The following is an 18,095-nucleotide window of genomic DNA, read 5'->3' on the forward strand; positions in this document are numbered from 1 at the left end:
TTTTTGTTAGTTTTTAATTTCATTTTATTATGGTCCAAGGATATACTTTGTATGATTTATAGGATTCTAAAGTTCTTGAGACTTGTTTTATGGTCCATAATACAGTCTGACCTGGTCATTTTCTGCACTCGAAAAGAATCTATTCTGCTGTTACTGGATGGAGAGTTCCACAGATAACAGTTATCTCAGGTTGGTTAATAGTATTATTCAGGTCTTCTGGATCCTTACTGATACTTGTCAGTTTTGTTCTTGAGAAAGGGCTTTTGAAATCTCTAATTGTGTAGTGCAGTTTTCCTTGCAATTTATTAGTTTTTGCCTCAATGAGTATTTGAAAGCATAAACCTTTAGGATTGTTCTGTTCTCTTGGTCAGTTGATTTCGTTATCATTACAAAATGTCCCTCTTTATCCCTGGTATTTGCTCTGAAATTTTTGTCTGATATTGATAGAACTACCCCAGTTTTCTTTCATTAGTCTAAGCATGGGTGTTCTCTTTTTCCTTGCTTTTACTTGCTAATTATATTTTTATATCAAAGTGATTTTCTTATAGAGCAGTAGTTGGGTCTAAAGAATCCTATTTCAGGACACCTCTGTGGCTTGGTCAGTTAAGCATCTGTGTTGGGCTCAGGTCAGGCTCCCTGCTCTGCAGAGTCTGTTTCTCCCCCTGCCCCCACCCCTCTGGCATGTGCTTGCTTGCTCACTCTTTTTTTTTTTTTTTAAGATTTTATTTATTTATTCATAAGAGATAGAGGCAGAGATACAGGCTGAGGGAGAAGCAGGCTCCATGCAGAGAGCCCTATGTGGGACTCCATCCTGGGTCTCCAGGATCACGCCCTGGGCTGAAGGCAGCACTAAACCGCTGAGCCACCCAGGCTGCCCCTCACTCACTCTCTCAAACAAATAAATCTTAAATAAGTAAATAGAATCCTATTTCTCCTTTTTATTGTTTAGATCATTTACATTTTATGTGATTATTGTATTGACATGATTAGGTTTAAACTTTTTTTTTTTTTAATTTATTTATGATAATCACAGAGAGAGAGAGGGGGGGGGGGCGCAGAGACACAGGCAGAGGGAGAAGCAGGCTCCATGCACCGGGAGCCCGACGTGGGACTCGATCCCGGGTCTCCAGGATCGCGCCCTGGGCCAAAGGCAGGCGCTAAACCTCTGCGCCACCCAGGGATCCCAGCATGATTAGGTTTAAATCTACCATCTCGCTCTTTGCCTTTTGTCCTGTTCTTTGTTTTTCTTTTTCTGCCGCCTTTTGAGTTTAAAAAAGAATAAAAAGGGGGACACCTGAGTGGCTCAGTGGTTGAGCATCTGCCTTTGGCTCAGGCTGTGATCCCAGCATCCTGGGATCGAGTCCCACATCAGGCTCCCTGCGTGGAGACTGCTTCTCCCTCTGTCTGTGTTTCTGCCTCTATCTCTCTGTGTCTCTCATGAATAAATAAATAAAATCTTTAAAAAAAAAAAAGAATTTTTAAATTTCCTTCTTAGTTTTTAGCAAGATTTTTGTTGGTTTTGGGGGTTTGTTTTGTTTGTAGTTGCAGAGAATTTGTAGTATACATCTATAGTTTATGGCAGTCTACTTTTAAGTGATCTTATACCAGTTTTACATATACATAAGACCTTTTACCTGGATTCTCCCATTTCTCCTGTCCCAGCCTTTAGGCAATTGTTGTCATACATTTTACTTTTATATGTCTTAAACCCTACAACACATTGGTATTATTTTTGCTTTCAAGAGCGGATGCTCTGGGATGCCTGGCTGCCTTAGTCAGTTAAGCATCTGCCTCTGGCTCAGGTCATGATCCCAAGGTCCTGGGATCAAGCTCCATGGGTTGCTCCCTGCTCAGTGGGAAGTATTCTTTTTCCACCCCTCCTGTTGGTTCATTCTTACTCTCTCTCAAAATTTTTTTAAAAAGGAGCTGATGCCTTTTAGGGAGATTTAAAAAATAAAGTCTTTTTGTTTACTAACATAGTTACTTACCATTTTCTGTGCTTCTCATTCTTTTGTTTATAGATTCAGATTTTCATCCATTTTTCTTCTTGAAGGGCTTCCTTTAGTGTTTCTTATAGTGCAAATCTGTTAAGGTCCTTCAGCTTTTCTGTATGCAAAATAATCTATTTTGCCTTCATTTTTGAAAAAAATGTTCACTTATTTTTCTTCTGTTGATACTTTAAAGATGTTATTCCAATGTCTTCTGCTTTATGTTGATACTGATGGGAAATGTGCTGTCATGCTTATATTTGTTCTCTACACAGTGGGTCCTTTGTTTTCCTCTGGCTACCTTAAATATTTTCTGTTGTTTTTTTTTTGTTGTTGTTGTTGTTGTTTGTTTGTTTTTTTTTTTTTTTAATTTTTATTTATTTATGATAGTCACACAGAGAGAGAGAGAGAGAGAGGCAGAGACACAGGTAGAGGGAGAAGCAGGCTCCATGCACCGGGAGCCCGACGTGGGATTCGATCCGGGTCTCCAGGATCGCGCCCTGGGCCAAAGGCAGGCGCTAAACCACTGCGCCACCCAGGGATCCCGTTGTTGTTTGTTTTTAAAAGGAATGCTGAGATTTCCTCCTCCTCCTCCTTTTTTTTTTTTTTTTTTCCTTAAAGATCTTACTCATTTATTTCAGAGAGAATACAGGTTGACCCAGGGGGATGGCAGAGGAGCAGAGGGGGAGGGAGAGAATCTCAAGCAGACTCTGGGCTGGGTGCAGAGCCTGATGTGGGGCTCGATCCCACAACCCCAAGACCATGATCTGAGCTGAAATTGAGAGGGGCAGCTGAACTGACTGAGCCACCCAGGTGCTCTCTTTGTTTTTAAGCAACTTGATTATGATGTCTTTGTATAATTTTCTTCATATTTCTTGTGTCTGGATCTGTGGATTATAGCTTTCATCCCATTTGGAAAATTTTCAGCCATTATCAGTAAAGTATATTTGTGTCTGTTCTCTTGTGGTTATTCCAAATGCATGTATATTAAGATGCTTGAAGTGTTCCCACAGTTCACTCATGCTGTGTTCATTTTATTTTCCAGTTTTGTTTTCTCACTGTATTTCACTCTAGATAGTTTCTGTTGATATGTCTTCCAGCTCACTACACTTCTTCTACAATGTCTGATCTGCCATTAAACCCATAGAGTGTACTTTTTAATCTCAGACATTGCTGTTGTTCTTCTGTTAATTCTGTTATCTGTGACATTGCTGGGGTTTGTGTCAGGTGAGTAATTTTTTTTCCCCCACCTAATTATGGGTCATATTTTCTTGCTTTTGCATGTCTGATTTTCATTAGATGTGATGCCAGACATTGTAAATTTTACCTTGTTGGGTGCTGGATAATTTTGTATTTAGATAAATACTATTTAGCTTTGTTCTAGGGCATAGTTATTTGGAAATCATTTGATCCTATCAGGTCTTACATTTCAGTTTTTTTTTTTAAGATTTTATTTATTTATTCATGAGAGACACAGAGTGAGAGTGAGAGCGTGAGAGAGAGATAGAGACACAGGCAGAGGGAGAAGCAGGCTCCAGGCAGGGAGCCTGATGTGGGACTCCATCCCCCGTCTCCAGGATCATGCCCTGGACTGAAGGTGGCGCTAAACCACTGACCCACTCGGGCTGCCCACATTTCAATTTTGTTAGGTGGGACCAGAGCAGCACTTTGTGTATGCTTAAATTTGTCCCACCAGTGAGGGAAAACCTTATGATCTCTCTTCCCAGTGAATTGTGAGGTTCTCCTTCTTGCCACAAGGCACAGGCATTATTCCTGGCCCTGGGTGAACATCAGGTTTGTTTCCTGTTATCTTTAATGGGAAATTATTCTGCTTGAATAGTTTCCTTAAACACCTGTGATCAGTACTCATCTGAATACTTGACTGGCCCCTTATCATCTCCTGACTTTTCTGTCTACTAAGTGTTGTCCTCTCTGGTGCTTTCTGGTGAACTCTAGCTGCCTTGGACTCCCTGGATTCTTAGCTGTCTCCTCAACTCTGAGATACCAATGGATTCCATCTGGGTTGCCCTTCCCAGCACCGTGACCTGTAAAGGTCCAGGCAGGAAGGTGGTGACAATTACGTGGCTTACCTCATTTGTGCCTTGTCTCTCAGGGACCAGTCTCCTTTGATTGATATCCGGTGTCTTTAGAACGATGTTTCAGATATTTTGTCTAATTAATTAATTTATCAGCATGGGATAAATGTAATCACTGTTTACTCCCTTTTGGCTGAAAGCAGAAGGATATCAAAGAAATAATTTTTTTTTAATTAATTTTTATTGGTGTTCAATTTACCAACATACAGAAAAACACCCAGTGCTCATCCCATCAAGTGTCCACCTCAGTGCCCGTCACCCATTCCCCTCCAACACCCGCCCTCCTCCCCCCTTCCACCACCCCTAGTTCGTTTCCCCGAGTTAGGAGTCTTTATGTTCTGTCTCCCTTCCTGATATTTCCCAACATTTCTTCTCCCTTCCTTTATATTCCCTTTCACTATTATTTATATTCCCCAAATGAATGAGAACATACACTGCTTGTCCTTCTCCGATTGACTTATTTCACTCAGCATAATACCCTCCAGTTCCATCCACGTTGAAGCAAATGGTGGGTATTTGTCGTTTCTAATCGCTGAGTAATATTCCATTGTATACATAAACCACATCTAAAGAAATAATTTTTTAAAAAAGAACTGAAGAGTGAAAACAAAAGGGCTTCCCCAGTATTTTTTTTTTTTTGCTTCCCCAGTATTTAAAAGTAATTTAAAAAGACCAACAGACATCCTTTTGAATTTAAGATATCAAAACATAAGGAAAAACAATTCTAGAAATATTCAAAATGAAAAGTAGGTTACCTAGATACAAAAGATAAAAAAAAAAAAAAAGGCTAGCCTCACACTTTTGCATAATAGACAGGGCTGGAAAGCTTCTGAACAATACCCACTTAGTGTTGAGGGAGAAATACTGTGACCCAAGAATTTTTTAATTATCAGAGGTCATATTTTTTGATGGGGAGGGAAAATTCCAGTAAATATAACATAGGATAAGAGATTAAGACCGCATATAATAACTCAAGACAATAAATGTAAATGGTTGCCACTATTAAAAGTTACATCATTAGTCAAACTGTTATGTTGTTTACAAGAGCTTCATCTCAAGCTAAATGGCCCAGGAAAGCTAACAGTAAAAATGAAAGAATGGGCAAACGATAAACTTAAAAGAAATCTATAGTAATATTACTATATTTCTATGAGTCGAAGTACCAAAAGCCATCAAGGAGGAGACTTTCATATACACCTTTGAGGTATTGATATCCTAAGTAGGCAAGAAAAAAGATTAAGGATTTGAAAAATGTAGTTTAATGATGTTGATGGAATAAACATTGCATTCTGCACTGTACAGATGTTCTGAAACATAAAAACCAATTGCACAGCAGGCCACTAAAGAAATCATTAATCTGAAGTGAATAGCTCAGGACTTCGGAGGAAAGAACAGTTCACACTGGGAGAGAGAGGAGGGAGCTGGTAAGGAGCAAAGCAGAATTATGGATTGAAGTGAGAGCCTCTACCTGAACCAGCAGGTCCTCCACCATCTTCCTTCTGCCCCTTACCTGTAGTCTGTCCAGCTCTTGAGCTGCAGTTCTGACATCCAGAAAGTTGTGAAAAACGTCTTCTCCCCTAAGTGTAGCATAGAGTACTCTGTGGCAGGGAGCTGTTTGTAGTCCTTACTTATTAGCCCACTTGGTATGACTGTCACTGACCTTGCACTGCTGTGTTTATCACAGCATGCCGCTCCAGGCCCAGTGGAGTTGTAGTTAACACACAGCATATTCCTTTTCTAAAATCTGAATGACTGTAAGTTCTGAAAAACCACCATTCTGAAGGGTTCATATTGGCCTCTTGGGGACTGTGGACCTGTGGTCACCCGTGATCCGCGCTGCCTCTCTCTGTGATCTCCCCAGTCCTCACTCCACCTCAGTCACACTGGCCTCCTTGGCTACCCCCCACTAGCACGTTTTCTACCAAGGAAGCTGTCACCCTTACTGCCCCTCCCCACCCCCCAGAAGCCCATTGCTTCACCTCCAGGGTGGCAGGGAAGGGGTGGGGGTGGGGGTGTTCTTTAGTAACTACTTATCTGTGAAGCCTTCCCTGGACACCCTGAGCTTTTACCCATGCTCCCTTTGCCCTTTTACCAGCCTTATTTTTTTTTCCTCTCCTTAGTACTTACCATGATCTAACATGCTTATTTTTTCTTTGCTTTTCATGTTTATGGTCTGCTTCACAAGAATATAAGCTCATGGAGACAATAACTTTTGTCAGTTTTGTTGACTTCTGTTGTATAACCAGACCAGCATTTAGAACTGTGCATGATAGATACAGTAGGTGCTTAATGAATATTTGTTTAGTGAACAAATATAGATTTTATAATGGAGAACTATTAGAGTACTTGAATTTTTAAATTTTCTGAGACTGGATTAAATCTCTGGTAAACTTAAGAAGGATAAATGTAGATACACAAAATTAAGAGTAGGGGTTATATTACTTACAAAAGATTTTTATTAAAGATTTAAAAAATCATTAGAAATATGTAACTTATGGTAATTCTCAGTCAGTTTTCCAAAACTGATTCAGTAAGTGAAAACTTGAATAGCTTGATAGTTTTTTTAAAACTATTTTTTAATTAAAATTTCAGAATTATATAGTTTATTGGCAAATAACTCGTACTTTGAAGGAACAGAAATTTCAGCACTATTAAAACTGTTCCTGAACAAAGGAAAAGATTAAGAGTTGCCCAGTTTAGTGTCTCAAACTAGCATTAACCGTTACACCAAAACACAAGAAAGGGTCTCTCTCCAAACTAGATAAAAGCATCTTATAGGGCCCCTGGTTGGTTCAGTGGTTGAGTGTCTACCTTTGGCTCAGGTTGTGGTCCTGGGATCAAGTCCTGAATAGGGCTCCTTGCAGGGAGCCTGCTTCTCCCTCTGCCTGTGTCTCTGCCTTTCTTTCTGTGTGTCTCATGAATAAATAAAATCTTTTTAAATAAATAAAAATTAAAAGAATAAAATATTAAAAAAAAGCATCTTTGGACTAATTACAAATCAAATCAACAATGTATCAAAGTAAAAAAAAAATCAAGTAAAAATTCTAGGAATGGAAGAATGATTTGATATTAGGAAATCTATTAATAAATTTTACCAAATCATTTTGTCAGTATTTTGGATACTAAAAGATATCTGATAAAAAGCAAACAACCATTTTTAAAAAATGAGAAATTTTTGGTACTAGAAAGCTCTTCTCTGTTATTAAAAAGAAATGCAACTTAAATAAACTGCCAACATCACACACACTTTCCTTTGTATGTTAAATCTGCCAGATGCATTTAAATATTTCCTCTAGTTCTGGGGGCCATCTTAAGCTCCCAGGCAATTAAAACTGGTTCATCATATTGATAAACTGAGCATATATCATACAAACTAGGAAATGTGAAACTTTGAGAGTGAAAGAATGCTGTTACTAATTTTGCCAAGGAGAAGGGCATAAACGGGGAGGATCCTATGCAAAATGGGGGAGGTCTGGTCTTCCTGTCTCTTGAACATAGACTGTTGGCATGCCATGCCCCGTAGAGAGAGCACAAGGGGTGCTCTTGATGATTGGGTGTTCTGAGCTGGGAGTCCTTTACTGCACAGTTCTGTTTCGGTCCATGTTAGAGGACAGGTTTAACCCACACATGCTGATCGAGTCTGTAAATGGTATTGCTGGACTTCCTGCAAATAAACAACGGAGTATCTTGCAGGCTGTTAGAACGGAGGATCTTGGTCAGAATCAGTCTCTAAGTAGTCAGTAAGGGTTTGGTGAAGCCTCTCATGTGCTTAAGAGAAGGGCCACCTTTATAAACTTTACTGTAGCCTGGGATGACCAATGATTGGATGCTTGGTAGATAGAGGAAATTATGGATAGAAGTTCCCTATTTCCTTTGGGAATTTGTAAAGGAAAAGCAGTTCCTTGTTTTTGATGCGGAAAAAGCATCTCCACTGGGCTTGAACCATCCCTAAAAGCATTAAAGTACCTGTATCTCTGAGAACCTTTTAGCCTGTTATCACTGCCTCCCTCCACTATCATCCTGAGTGTGGGGGCACTTCTTAACAGTGAAAACACTGGAGGCATTCTCGTTATATTAGGTAACAAGGTGATAATACCATTACCATTGTTTAAATTGTTGTGAAACTTCCAACTGGTATAGTTGGACCCAAAACTGAAATAAAAGCTGAATTAGAAAGTAGAAAAAAATATTACTTGTAGGTGATATAATCTGGCTATCTAGATACCATAAAGAGTTTGTTGTATTTTCTGGGTTACAGAAATTACTTTAAAATCAATAACTTTCTTATATACACCAATAATAACCAGGTAGAAAACAGGAAGAAAATCCTCTTGGAAATAGCAACAGAAATTAGGAAAGAGACAAGGAATACATTTAGCAAGAAACAGACTCTTTATAAAAAAATTTTTCAAGGGCAGCCCAGGTGGCTCAGTGCTTTAGCACCGCCTTTGGCCCAGAGCCCGATCCTGGAGACCCGGGATCGAGTCCCGCATCGGGCTCCCTGCGTGGAGCCTGCTTCTCCCTCTGCCTGTGTCTCTGCCTCTCTCTCTCTCTCTCTCTCTCTCTCTGTCTCTCTGACTATCGTAAATTAAAAAAAAAAAATCCACGTTGAGTAGTAGTGGCAGATTCTGAGGGAAGGCGACTGGCCCACCACTGAGGCGTGGTTTCCCACTAGCCTGCCTGGGGTGGCTTATGCTCTTTCGTAGAATCTTCATTTCTCATGATGGGGTTCTGGGGGTTCAAGACCGCACATCTAGAAATTCTGTAAGGGTGATGTTTGATTTAAACCCGCTGATGAACCGCGTGGGGGAGCGGGGCGGAGCCGTGGAGCCTGCAGCCAGCTCGTCGGTCCTAAGCAGCGCCCGAGGCCGGGCCGGGTCCCACCCCCACCGCTCGCCGGCGCCCTGCCCTGCCCTGCCCTGCCCTGCCCTGCCCTGCCCTGTCCCCGCGCCCGTCCCCGCACCCGCCCACGGTCTCCGTGCGCTCCGGGGGAGTCACGGCCCGCGCCTTTGCTTTCCAGTTTTTCCCCAACGGATATGCCTTCGCCACCGGCTCCGACGATGCCACGTGCCGCCTCTTCGACCTCCGCGCCGACCAGGAGCTGCTGCTCTACTCCCACGACAACATCATCTGCGGGATCACGTCCGTAGCTTTCTCCAAAAGCGGCCGCCTGCTCCTCGCTGGCTACGACGACTTCAACTGCAACGTGTGGGACACGCTGAAGGGAGACCGTGCAGGTCGGTGAGGACGTCGGCCCTGGGGGTGCAGTGGGGGTGCGCTGGGGGTGCGCTGCGGGGCAAGCAGGAGGAGGTTCTGGCAGCCTGAGGCCCAGCACCCTGGCCCGGCTCATTCGTGCTCCCTGTGGACTTCCCCACTTTGCAAACAGGAACCTCAAGTTCTGTCGTGTCCTCGTGTTTGGTAAGTTTTGCTCTAAAGACCAACAGTGAATCAAATTCAGCGTGGTCTTTTCCAAGTTACAGTTTCTTCTAACCTGACCGGAATCTCTGTAATTGCTGTGAATCCTCTTCCTTCTGGAGATCTTGCCTGGCCGGTCCGTAGACCCACGGTGGCCTCAGAGCCAAGCTCAGTTCTCCCGTGTAGCTTCCAGAATGTTAGTGAATGCATCAAGTCACACTGGTTACTGCCATCAATAACAACTTACATACATTTGAAGTATTGTTTAGAATCAGTATTATACATATGAGAATCAAACAGGTACATGGCTTGTACCAAAACAGCAGTCCTCTGGCCCCAGCTCATGTTTTCTGTGCCCAAAGGTAGCTCCTAAGTATTTATTCCGTATCTTTAAATAATACCCTGTGTTGCTGTTGCTTGATTTGTGTATGTGTGTGTGCACGCACACATACATGCGCGTATGCACACTCCAACACGGTTTTTAGTATCCACACTGGGGTGCTCTGGGAGGAGTGGTGTTAAAGCTGAACCCTCAACAGAGAATGCCTAGTTTTAAAACAATTCAAATGAGTCATTTTTTTTTGAATTTATTATTATTTTTTACTTCTTGGCGTTCTCTTTTGAGGGCTGTCTTCCCACCACAGCCACATCCTTCCCATCTTTCAATGTCTCCCATGTGGAGTGGATTTTATTTAGAACTCAGTCAGTGTTTACATAATTAAGACTTTTTAAAATCAGTATTAGGTGTTTTGCCTGGATTGAATCACTTAGCATCCATAACAAAATGTGTTTGTTTTCCGTATTTTAGCATGTGCTTGAGTTAGTTTTGCTCTCCCTACAGCTGCTTGGTTTCAAGTTGGCTCAACTTGATAGTTTCACAGTAAAATTGAATGACGACTTTGTGAATTGCTAATTCACTTTCCTTTCCAGTGTGACTTGGAGTATTTAGTCACAGTGCTCATTTTTTATTTCAACCCGTAATTGTACATTTGCCTATTGCCAAACATTGCTGTGCTGGAGATACTACAGAGAATATTAATAGTTTTAGACACGGTGAACTTTTATTTCTGAGGTTGGTTGAAAATGATTTTGCTTCATTATGTACAGCTACTGCAAACTCAGACACAGTTTATTAAAGAAAAAATTCTTGAATTTGATATATTCCAATTTTTCTTGTACATCTTTACATTTCTCATTTTCCTTGCAATTATTTGGGAATGCTCGTTTTTATCCTGTGTGGTGATCTGAATATCAAACAAATTTAATATACAAAACTAAAACTAGAGGAGTTGGATGGTTTCATAAGTTAAATCCAAAACATTTAGTATTTGCAGTTTAACAAAGCACATAAGTTATGTTGGTATTTCTGCAAGGCAAGTAGTGATATCAGGCAACTTCATTTGTACATTCTTATTGTTGTGATGAAAGGCTACTTATCACTCGAAATTTTGTTTTGAAAACAGCATAGAGCACAATGGCAACATCTGGTGGATCATGAACTTATATAAAGTATACATGCATCTGTTTTCCTAGATATAAGATGACTATAAAATATTTCAAGTGATAAGCATGAGCTGACGTCCATGTCAGTGATTCATGTAATGCAAATAATTGTATTTGTGCACACATCCAGCTTACCCCTGGAACCCAGTCTCCCTTTTTAGGTTTTAAATACTCTTCTAGATCTTTTATGCCTATAACTATTCAATTCTGAAAGTTGCCTGCTGTTAACTTTTTCCTAAACTTTTGTTTTTCAGGTGTTCTTGCTGGTCATGACAACCGTGTCAGCTGTTTAGGTGTAACAGATGATGGCATGGCTGTGGCAACAGGCTCTTGGGACAGTTTTCTTAGAATCTGGAATTAATAGTACATGCAGGTTTTCTGTTCTCCATTGCTATCTGGAGAAATCAGTGCTACAGCCTATTGCTGTGAGAAGAAAATTCTACCTTATATTTGCAGGTGAAGATTTTTCTATTGAGATTATTATATACAAAAAGATTTCAGTAAACTACAAAATGGGGGAGGGGGGCGTGGCAGCAAGGGGTGCTTGCTGACATCAAAAGGACCAGTTCATTAATTTGAGGAATTGAGCTAATTTAACCTTGATAAATTCTTGCTTGTACTCAAATTCTTTATTTTCTTTGTATAGGACAGAATGTACACATTATAGCCGGTTATCATGTTTGATTGTGTTTGCATTTTTTAAGAACTACATTTTTAACTTTCTATACGTAAGAAATAACATTTTTCAGTTTTGTAATGGAGGAAGTAAGCACAGTAATAGATGGAAGTGATCCTTTATGTGTGTGTACTTCCGTTTGAAGAAAGTCTCCTTGATTTCTGACCCTTTTAAAAATCTAAAAGAGCTTCTGGTTGGTCAATGTTTAAGAATGCTAGCAGGCCTCAGTACCTCTGAGGGGAGTCCCCTGTTGAGTATCCTTAGTTTCTGGTGCATCCTTTGCCATCCTATGAATTTAAATAAGTGCTCATTTTCAGTCCTTGGAGGAAGAGCTAATCTGAAGGCTAGGGAATCGAGATTTCATTCTGAAATTTTAGACCTAGATAAGAAACTCTTGTATTGTTAGCAGTAATGCATAAAAATGGTTGACATTCAGAAAATGTGGTTATGATCAAGTGACACTTTGAGTAGCTCTCTGTAAATGATAAGCTTTCCTAGTGATTTCATGTTCTAGACATGAGTTCGCAGGGTCCACTCATTATTTCACATTAACATTTGGATTATCCTTGCATCTGAAGAATTTTCTCCAGTGTTCTCGATATACATGTAGATAGGAAATATAATGGTGATGCCATTATGTTGTTGAAAGAGTAAAATCTAACCAGTCACTAGACTTGACTAGTTATAATTGTGTAGCAAGGTAGCTTTATGAATTTGTTCATAGTTTACATCAGTTCAGATTTTGTATTATCTGCAACTTAAATTTTAAAAAGGAAGCATTCAGACTTTGTGTTTTTCTGTAATGTTTCTTCCCTTGGCATAATATGATTTCTAAGTGATTTTGCCTCAAAGAATGCTTATATCCAAGTGATTCCTCTTTAAAGCCAAAAGAAAAATTCCAAGAGCAGTCCTCGAAGGAGTCAGAGGAAAATACTAAGCAATTCCTGTTTGTCAGTGATAATAATGTATCTATTACTAGAATGCCCCTCCCCCCAAATAAAGATACTTTTCCTGTTGTATTTTCTCCTGTAACTAAAGCTAAGTGATTGACAATAGAAGATTGTTAGTCTTGCTTGATGATGAAGTCATTGGTTACTCTCATATATAGAAGTGCATTGTTTTTGTAATTTAGTGAACTGTGTCTGTTACTGTTGAGATAGGTCTCAACTTTTGATCACATATAACTCTAAATACTCCCCAAATTTTACTTGTGAATTTTCATTTTTATATTGTGAATGTGCTAGTAAGTGCATCAACTATAATGAACTCTGTACCCGTTTTTAAGATCAGCTGATAATAAACGAATACTAAGATAAAGGACCAAAAAAAAAAAAAAAGACTATTATAGATGGCAGGCATGAATGTATATTTATAAACACATAAGATTTCTATGAACTTTTTTTTGCAATTAATGTTTGTGGACTTTCATAAAGAAGAGCTCTTTGAGGTAAGCCAAGACTATTTTAAAGAAACTTTAATATTCATTAAATTCAAAGTATTCATTTCCCAAAAAGGTGAGGGTTTGCCGTATAGTTCAGTAGTTCCTTTCACAGTTCCACAGTCCTGCTGAAGCAGCACCTCTGCCATGTGCAAAACAGCCATATATATGTGTGTGTGTACACACACACACACACACACACACACACACTGTATGAGAATATCTCCTCTGCTTTGAAAGTTACCTAATCACAAGATACTTTTGAGAGGCTGGGACTACAGGAATTCTCTGGTCTTCAGCATGTTGATAGAATGAGTTAATGTTAAAAGTCTTTATAGAGAAGTTTAAGAGCCGTTCCTGTAATTCAGTATGGACTGGACAACTATGAACCAACCACTATGGTGGCTGTTGACACATTATGACCAAATGGTGACCTCATTACCACATTAACTTACTAGCTAAACCTTTGCTCTCTAGTAATAACAGGCTCCAATTGCTAAATATATTTATTGCAGTTTGAGTTCAGCTGATAGTCTTAAGTATTGTGCATAAGACTTGTAACCAGTAAGAGTAATGTAGTAGTACTAGTTTTAAAGAATGTGTATCAAGATTGTTGCATTTATCTGGTGCCTATTTGCTTTTACCTTATAAGAAACATTTAAACATACTATATGCCTCAGCATGTTTGTTTATAGATTCATCAGTCACTTCATAAAGAGTGGGGTGGTTTTTCCTTTTCCCAGATCTGGCAAGAATAAGAGAACATATTCTTCTCTAAAAAGTGGTAGTGACTGCCATGTGGTTCAGCTTTTCATCCCAAAAGCTGATAGCAAGGACCTCTCCACCTTGAGGCAGGCCTCATTTTTGGCAGCTGTATTAAGGTTTAGACTGAATATCGAAGGTCCCTCCCTACCTACTCAGATTTTTCTAGTTGTGATGCCATGGTTCCTAGCACCACATTGAGTTCCATCTTCACAGAGGCAAAAATTTGGGTTTACTATTTCAAGAGTCTAATAGGCCATTTTCCTTATTTTAATGTAGACTCAGCTAAATGGATACTGCACGAGGGATAGTAAACTAGTCTAGACATATAGATGTAGGTGCTTCTGGAATGTGTTAATTAATCTGTTAAGAGAAATGGATCTTGATTTCTCCAGGTGACAATGGAATTTTTATTGCTAAAACATACTGTGCCAATATTATAACTGACTTTCTCCAACACTATTGCGGTCTTAGATTTAATAACTTTAACCTTTTTAAAGTGAAAGCATTCAGGGAAATTTTATGCTTTGATTACTGTTTAATGTTTCACATTTTAAATTACAAGGCAGTTGAATACTTGTGGTTTCTCTTGATGTTTAAACTTAAGGAAACTGATTAAGCAATCTTCTAAATGGGCCTATCATTTTCACAATATTCTCTAGAATCTTTAGGGTAGAAGTCATGCTTAAAAATAGTTGCTTTTAAATCAAGTACTATATTCAGCTTCAAATTTCCCTTTTGCCCTTATGAAAAGCAAAATTTTAAACTCTTACCTCCTGTTAGAAGTTTTTAAACACCCTCAAGGTTAGACCATCTTTCTCGTGAGAAAGAGTAGCACAGTGAAGAAAATTGGCATTTTAAATTAGATTAAGTAGGTGAATTATGTTTCAAATTTACTAGTTTTTCTTCCTGTTAGGGTTGCCTTAAATTTTGTGGTATTCTAAAAATATTGGTTATAATAGGTACTCCTTAAAATGGTTTGTAGCTCAATGTCTAAGCTAGCAGTGTATTTTTAAAACATTTTGGTCACAGATTGATGGTACACCTTGTATTTAGCAGATTTGTTTGCATGATGATAAAATTTCCTGAGTCTTTTTTCTTAAATTACTAATCCTATAAAAGTTATAATGCAGCATCATGAAAAAATTGGTTTCGTGTTTCAACTGGTGTTAAGTGTTCAACAAAATCTTACATATTTATTTTTTAATTAATGGAACTTCAGTGATACTTGGTAGATATTTCAAGCCTTTTGTCTTTTATACAATGGTGCTCTATTCTGTTGTTTTCGAAGAAGCATCTGAACACTTAGATTTGCATATTCTTATCCAAAAGCATCCACAGAAGTGGGTTTTTAAAGCCGATTAAAATGTTTTTCTTCACCTACAGTGGTTTCTATAAACTTGTAGCCAATTGACTCTGAATGTCAGTAGTATGACTGTGGGAAAGGTGAACATAGATTAAAGCTCTTATAAAAGCTTTAAAGCAAACTATGGACTTGTACCGTGACTTAATAGTATTGGTTCTTTCTTGCACAATGATTCATTCCTTTATTTGTACAGTAGCTCTGTGAAATGTTGCTGTGAATTGATATTGTAATCAATAAAGTGCTTTTAACCAGATTTCATGTAGCAGGCTTTAATTTTTAAAATCACATTAAAAATTAAGTCTCAGAAGTAAACATTCTTTACCACTGTGAATGCTGTATCTTCTGTTAAAAGGCTACAACATTATTTACTGCTTTCGTTTCATCACCACATCCTTGGAGAATGAGGAAACTTCTCTTGGCCAGACGCGTCAGCCAGTCTACCCAAGATAGCTACCACAAACATTAAAACTCACTGTCAGTATAAATGCTACATTTATCAACTATCAGGCAAACATTTTATTTTCACCTTGCATACTTATAAAAACGTAGTTTTGTATAAAGGTTATACAAAGTTATAGTCCTGCAAACTTAATCTCCAGGCATCAAGGCTGGGTGTCCTTATTTTAGTGTTCAACATTCATGCATTTTCAAACTTGATCAAGGTGGTGGAACTGCATTCAACTGGTGATGGAAAACTTCCTAGAGATTTACTATGAACCACTATTCCAGCAGTCCACACTTTAGCGAGCAAGAGGATCACCTGGAGGGCTTGTTAAATTCAGATGGTTGGTTCCCAAACACTCCTGGATGCAGTGGGTCTTGGTGAGAACCTGCAATATGCACTTGTCAGAAGTTCACAAGTGATGTACAGTTAATCCAGGGACCAGACTTTGACAGCCACTGTACTATTACTAATGAGGTGATACCAAACCACTACACTATTTCAAAACTTCAAGTGCTTTCATGTAAAGATTAAGGTCTTGAACTTCTAAGTTAGCAGTACCCAGTCTCAGACATTAGTTTCACGTGGCAGTTGCTACCTAATCCCGGTTGTTGGCAGCTTGCACTGTATTTTGGTTATAAAGCAACAAAAGCTACAAACTAGTAGATGGATTTTGATACTGCATCCTAGTATCTGATCTGCATAAAAATATATTTTTGAAAGGCTTCTGTGACTTAAATGTTTTCTCCTTAAAATATCCTGAAAAAAGTGCTGCACCTGCTGTGGAAAGACTGAGTAGCATCCAGTAGTCTTAAATTAAGGCACAAAAAAAGGAAACAGTATTAAGGATAAAAGAGCCTAACGTATTATCCCTCTCTGGAAAAGCAGACACTATGCTTGGCCAAATGCACTAACTCATGCATCTAACAACCACCTAGATGCTGTTACTCTGGTGATCCTCAAGACTACACTTTGTGTAGCAAAGCTCTAGAATGCCATTTTTTGGTGTTTCCATATATATTTCAATTAGTTTTTACACAGAAACAGACACAGTACTTGAACTCATGAACATTTCATTAAGTTAAGAAATACAATATTAACAGTGCCCTGGCAAATTCATACAATTACATAAAAGTAAAAGCCACCTGGGGGGGACAATCCAGCAGTATCCTTGGCGAATATCTTCTGAAGAATAGCATTTGTACAAGACCATAACCACCAACAATTCAGAGCACCCATATCTTTGGCTATTTTTGTCAGTTCAAACTTTATTCCTAAAACTGAGCTAGAAAGGTTTCCTTGCTGTAATCATAGCTGAAGCAGAAAATGTTTCTTCAGAAACAGATCAAGCAACTATTTATTCAGACCCAGATACTTTTTTATAAGAGACTTTATAATAACAAATCCTTACACTTTTACATCAGTTTTAATGGGAAAAAAGAGGGAGTAAAAACAGTATATTTATTAGTGGTTTACTTACCAGCCAGGATGGCAAAAGTGATTGCAACTTGCATAAACAATACACTCAAGAACATTCCACTACACTCCTCGATAGAGCAATGAAGTTTATGAAACAAAAACAAATGACTATACCCATTAAGGTAGGCATCAAAAATTAGTTTTGAGAAAAGATGAAAGGAGCATTCTCTAACTCCTGGATGCCAGGAAGCAGAGTTTTTCAGAATCAAAAACAAAGAGAGCCCTAATTAAGAATGAGGCCCCACCCCTCAGGGGTCACATAGTTGGTTCTGTTGCTTTTAACTAATTCATCATTTTTAACACAATTTAGCCTTTGCCCAAGTTTAAAACTAAGAAGACATCATAACACTCTTCAGAAATGCAAACACCCTGAGATAGATCATTACCAGAATCTATACAAGGATTTGCTATTTAGGTACAGTTAGTATAATTCACATTTAAAGTCATTTCATTAAAAAAAAAAAAAAAAAAAAAAAACTGTCCCAGTCTTCCAAGTTCCATTTTCTCCTATGATGATCACCAAAGCAATCTCTGTTAAGATTTTTCTTCATTGCTTGAACGTAGAAACTGCTTAGTAAAATTCTCCAGCTCATTTTCAAGTTGAACGGCTTTATTTCTAATTTAAAAAAATGAATAAAATACCAATCTGATTATCATAAAGGCCAATAAAAAAAAAGGCATTCTATCCAATCTTAAAATCATTAGTCAGCTGGTGCTGCATTTATTTGAAATGAGATTAAGCTATTATCAACCTTCTAAGAATATGTATATATGCTATTATACTCTGCTGTAAACACAGAACCCAATGTCCAGAACTTTAAAAAGGTACACGGGGATAAAACCAAAACCTTAAAAATGAAAATCGTAACGGACAATGGAATCCTATTACCTTCTTGGGAGTTATATCCTACGTCACACACAGTCATAATT

The 18,095-nt window shown here is 38.7% G+C and overlaps 2 protein-coding genes across 4 annotated transcripts in view; one reads left to right on the forward strand and one right to left on the reverse strand.

Annotated features, from left to right (window-relative positions):
- The window catches only part of GNB4 (G protein subunit beta 4), a 57,940-nt gene extending 42,443 nt beyond the window's left edge, over positions 1–15,497 (forward strand). For all 3 annotated transcript variants that reach the window (XM_072752627.1, XM_072752628.1, XM_026007202.2), the window contains exons 9-10: positions 9,105–9,321; positions 11,257–15,497. In XM_072752627.1, coding sequence (XP_072608728.1) covers positions 9,105–9,321; positions 11,257–11,363 — 324 coding nt within the window. In that variant the 3' untranslated portion in view covers positions 11,364–15,497. The remainder of the gene's footprint in view (positions 1–9,104; positions 9,322–11,256) is intronic.
- Positions 15,498–18,095, reverse strand: part of MFN1 (mitofusin 1) — a 32,064-nt gene continuing 29,466 nt past the window's right edge. The window contains exon 18 of the mRNA XM_026007201.2: positions 15,498–17,781. Coding sequence (XP_025862986.1) covers positions 17,700–17,781 — 82 coding nt within the window. The 3' untranslated portion in view covers positions 15,498–17,699. The remainder of the gene's footprint in view (positions 17,782–18,095) is intronic.

This window comes from Vulpes vulpes, chromosome 3 (genome assembly GCF_048418805.1).
Source record: "Vulpes vulpes isolate BD-2025 chromosome 3, VulVul3, whole genome shotgun sequence".
Taxonomy (NCBI): domain Eukaryota; kingdom Metazoa; phylum Chordata; class Mammalia; order Carnivora; family Canidae; genus Vulpes; species Vulpes vulpes.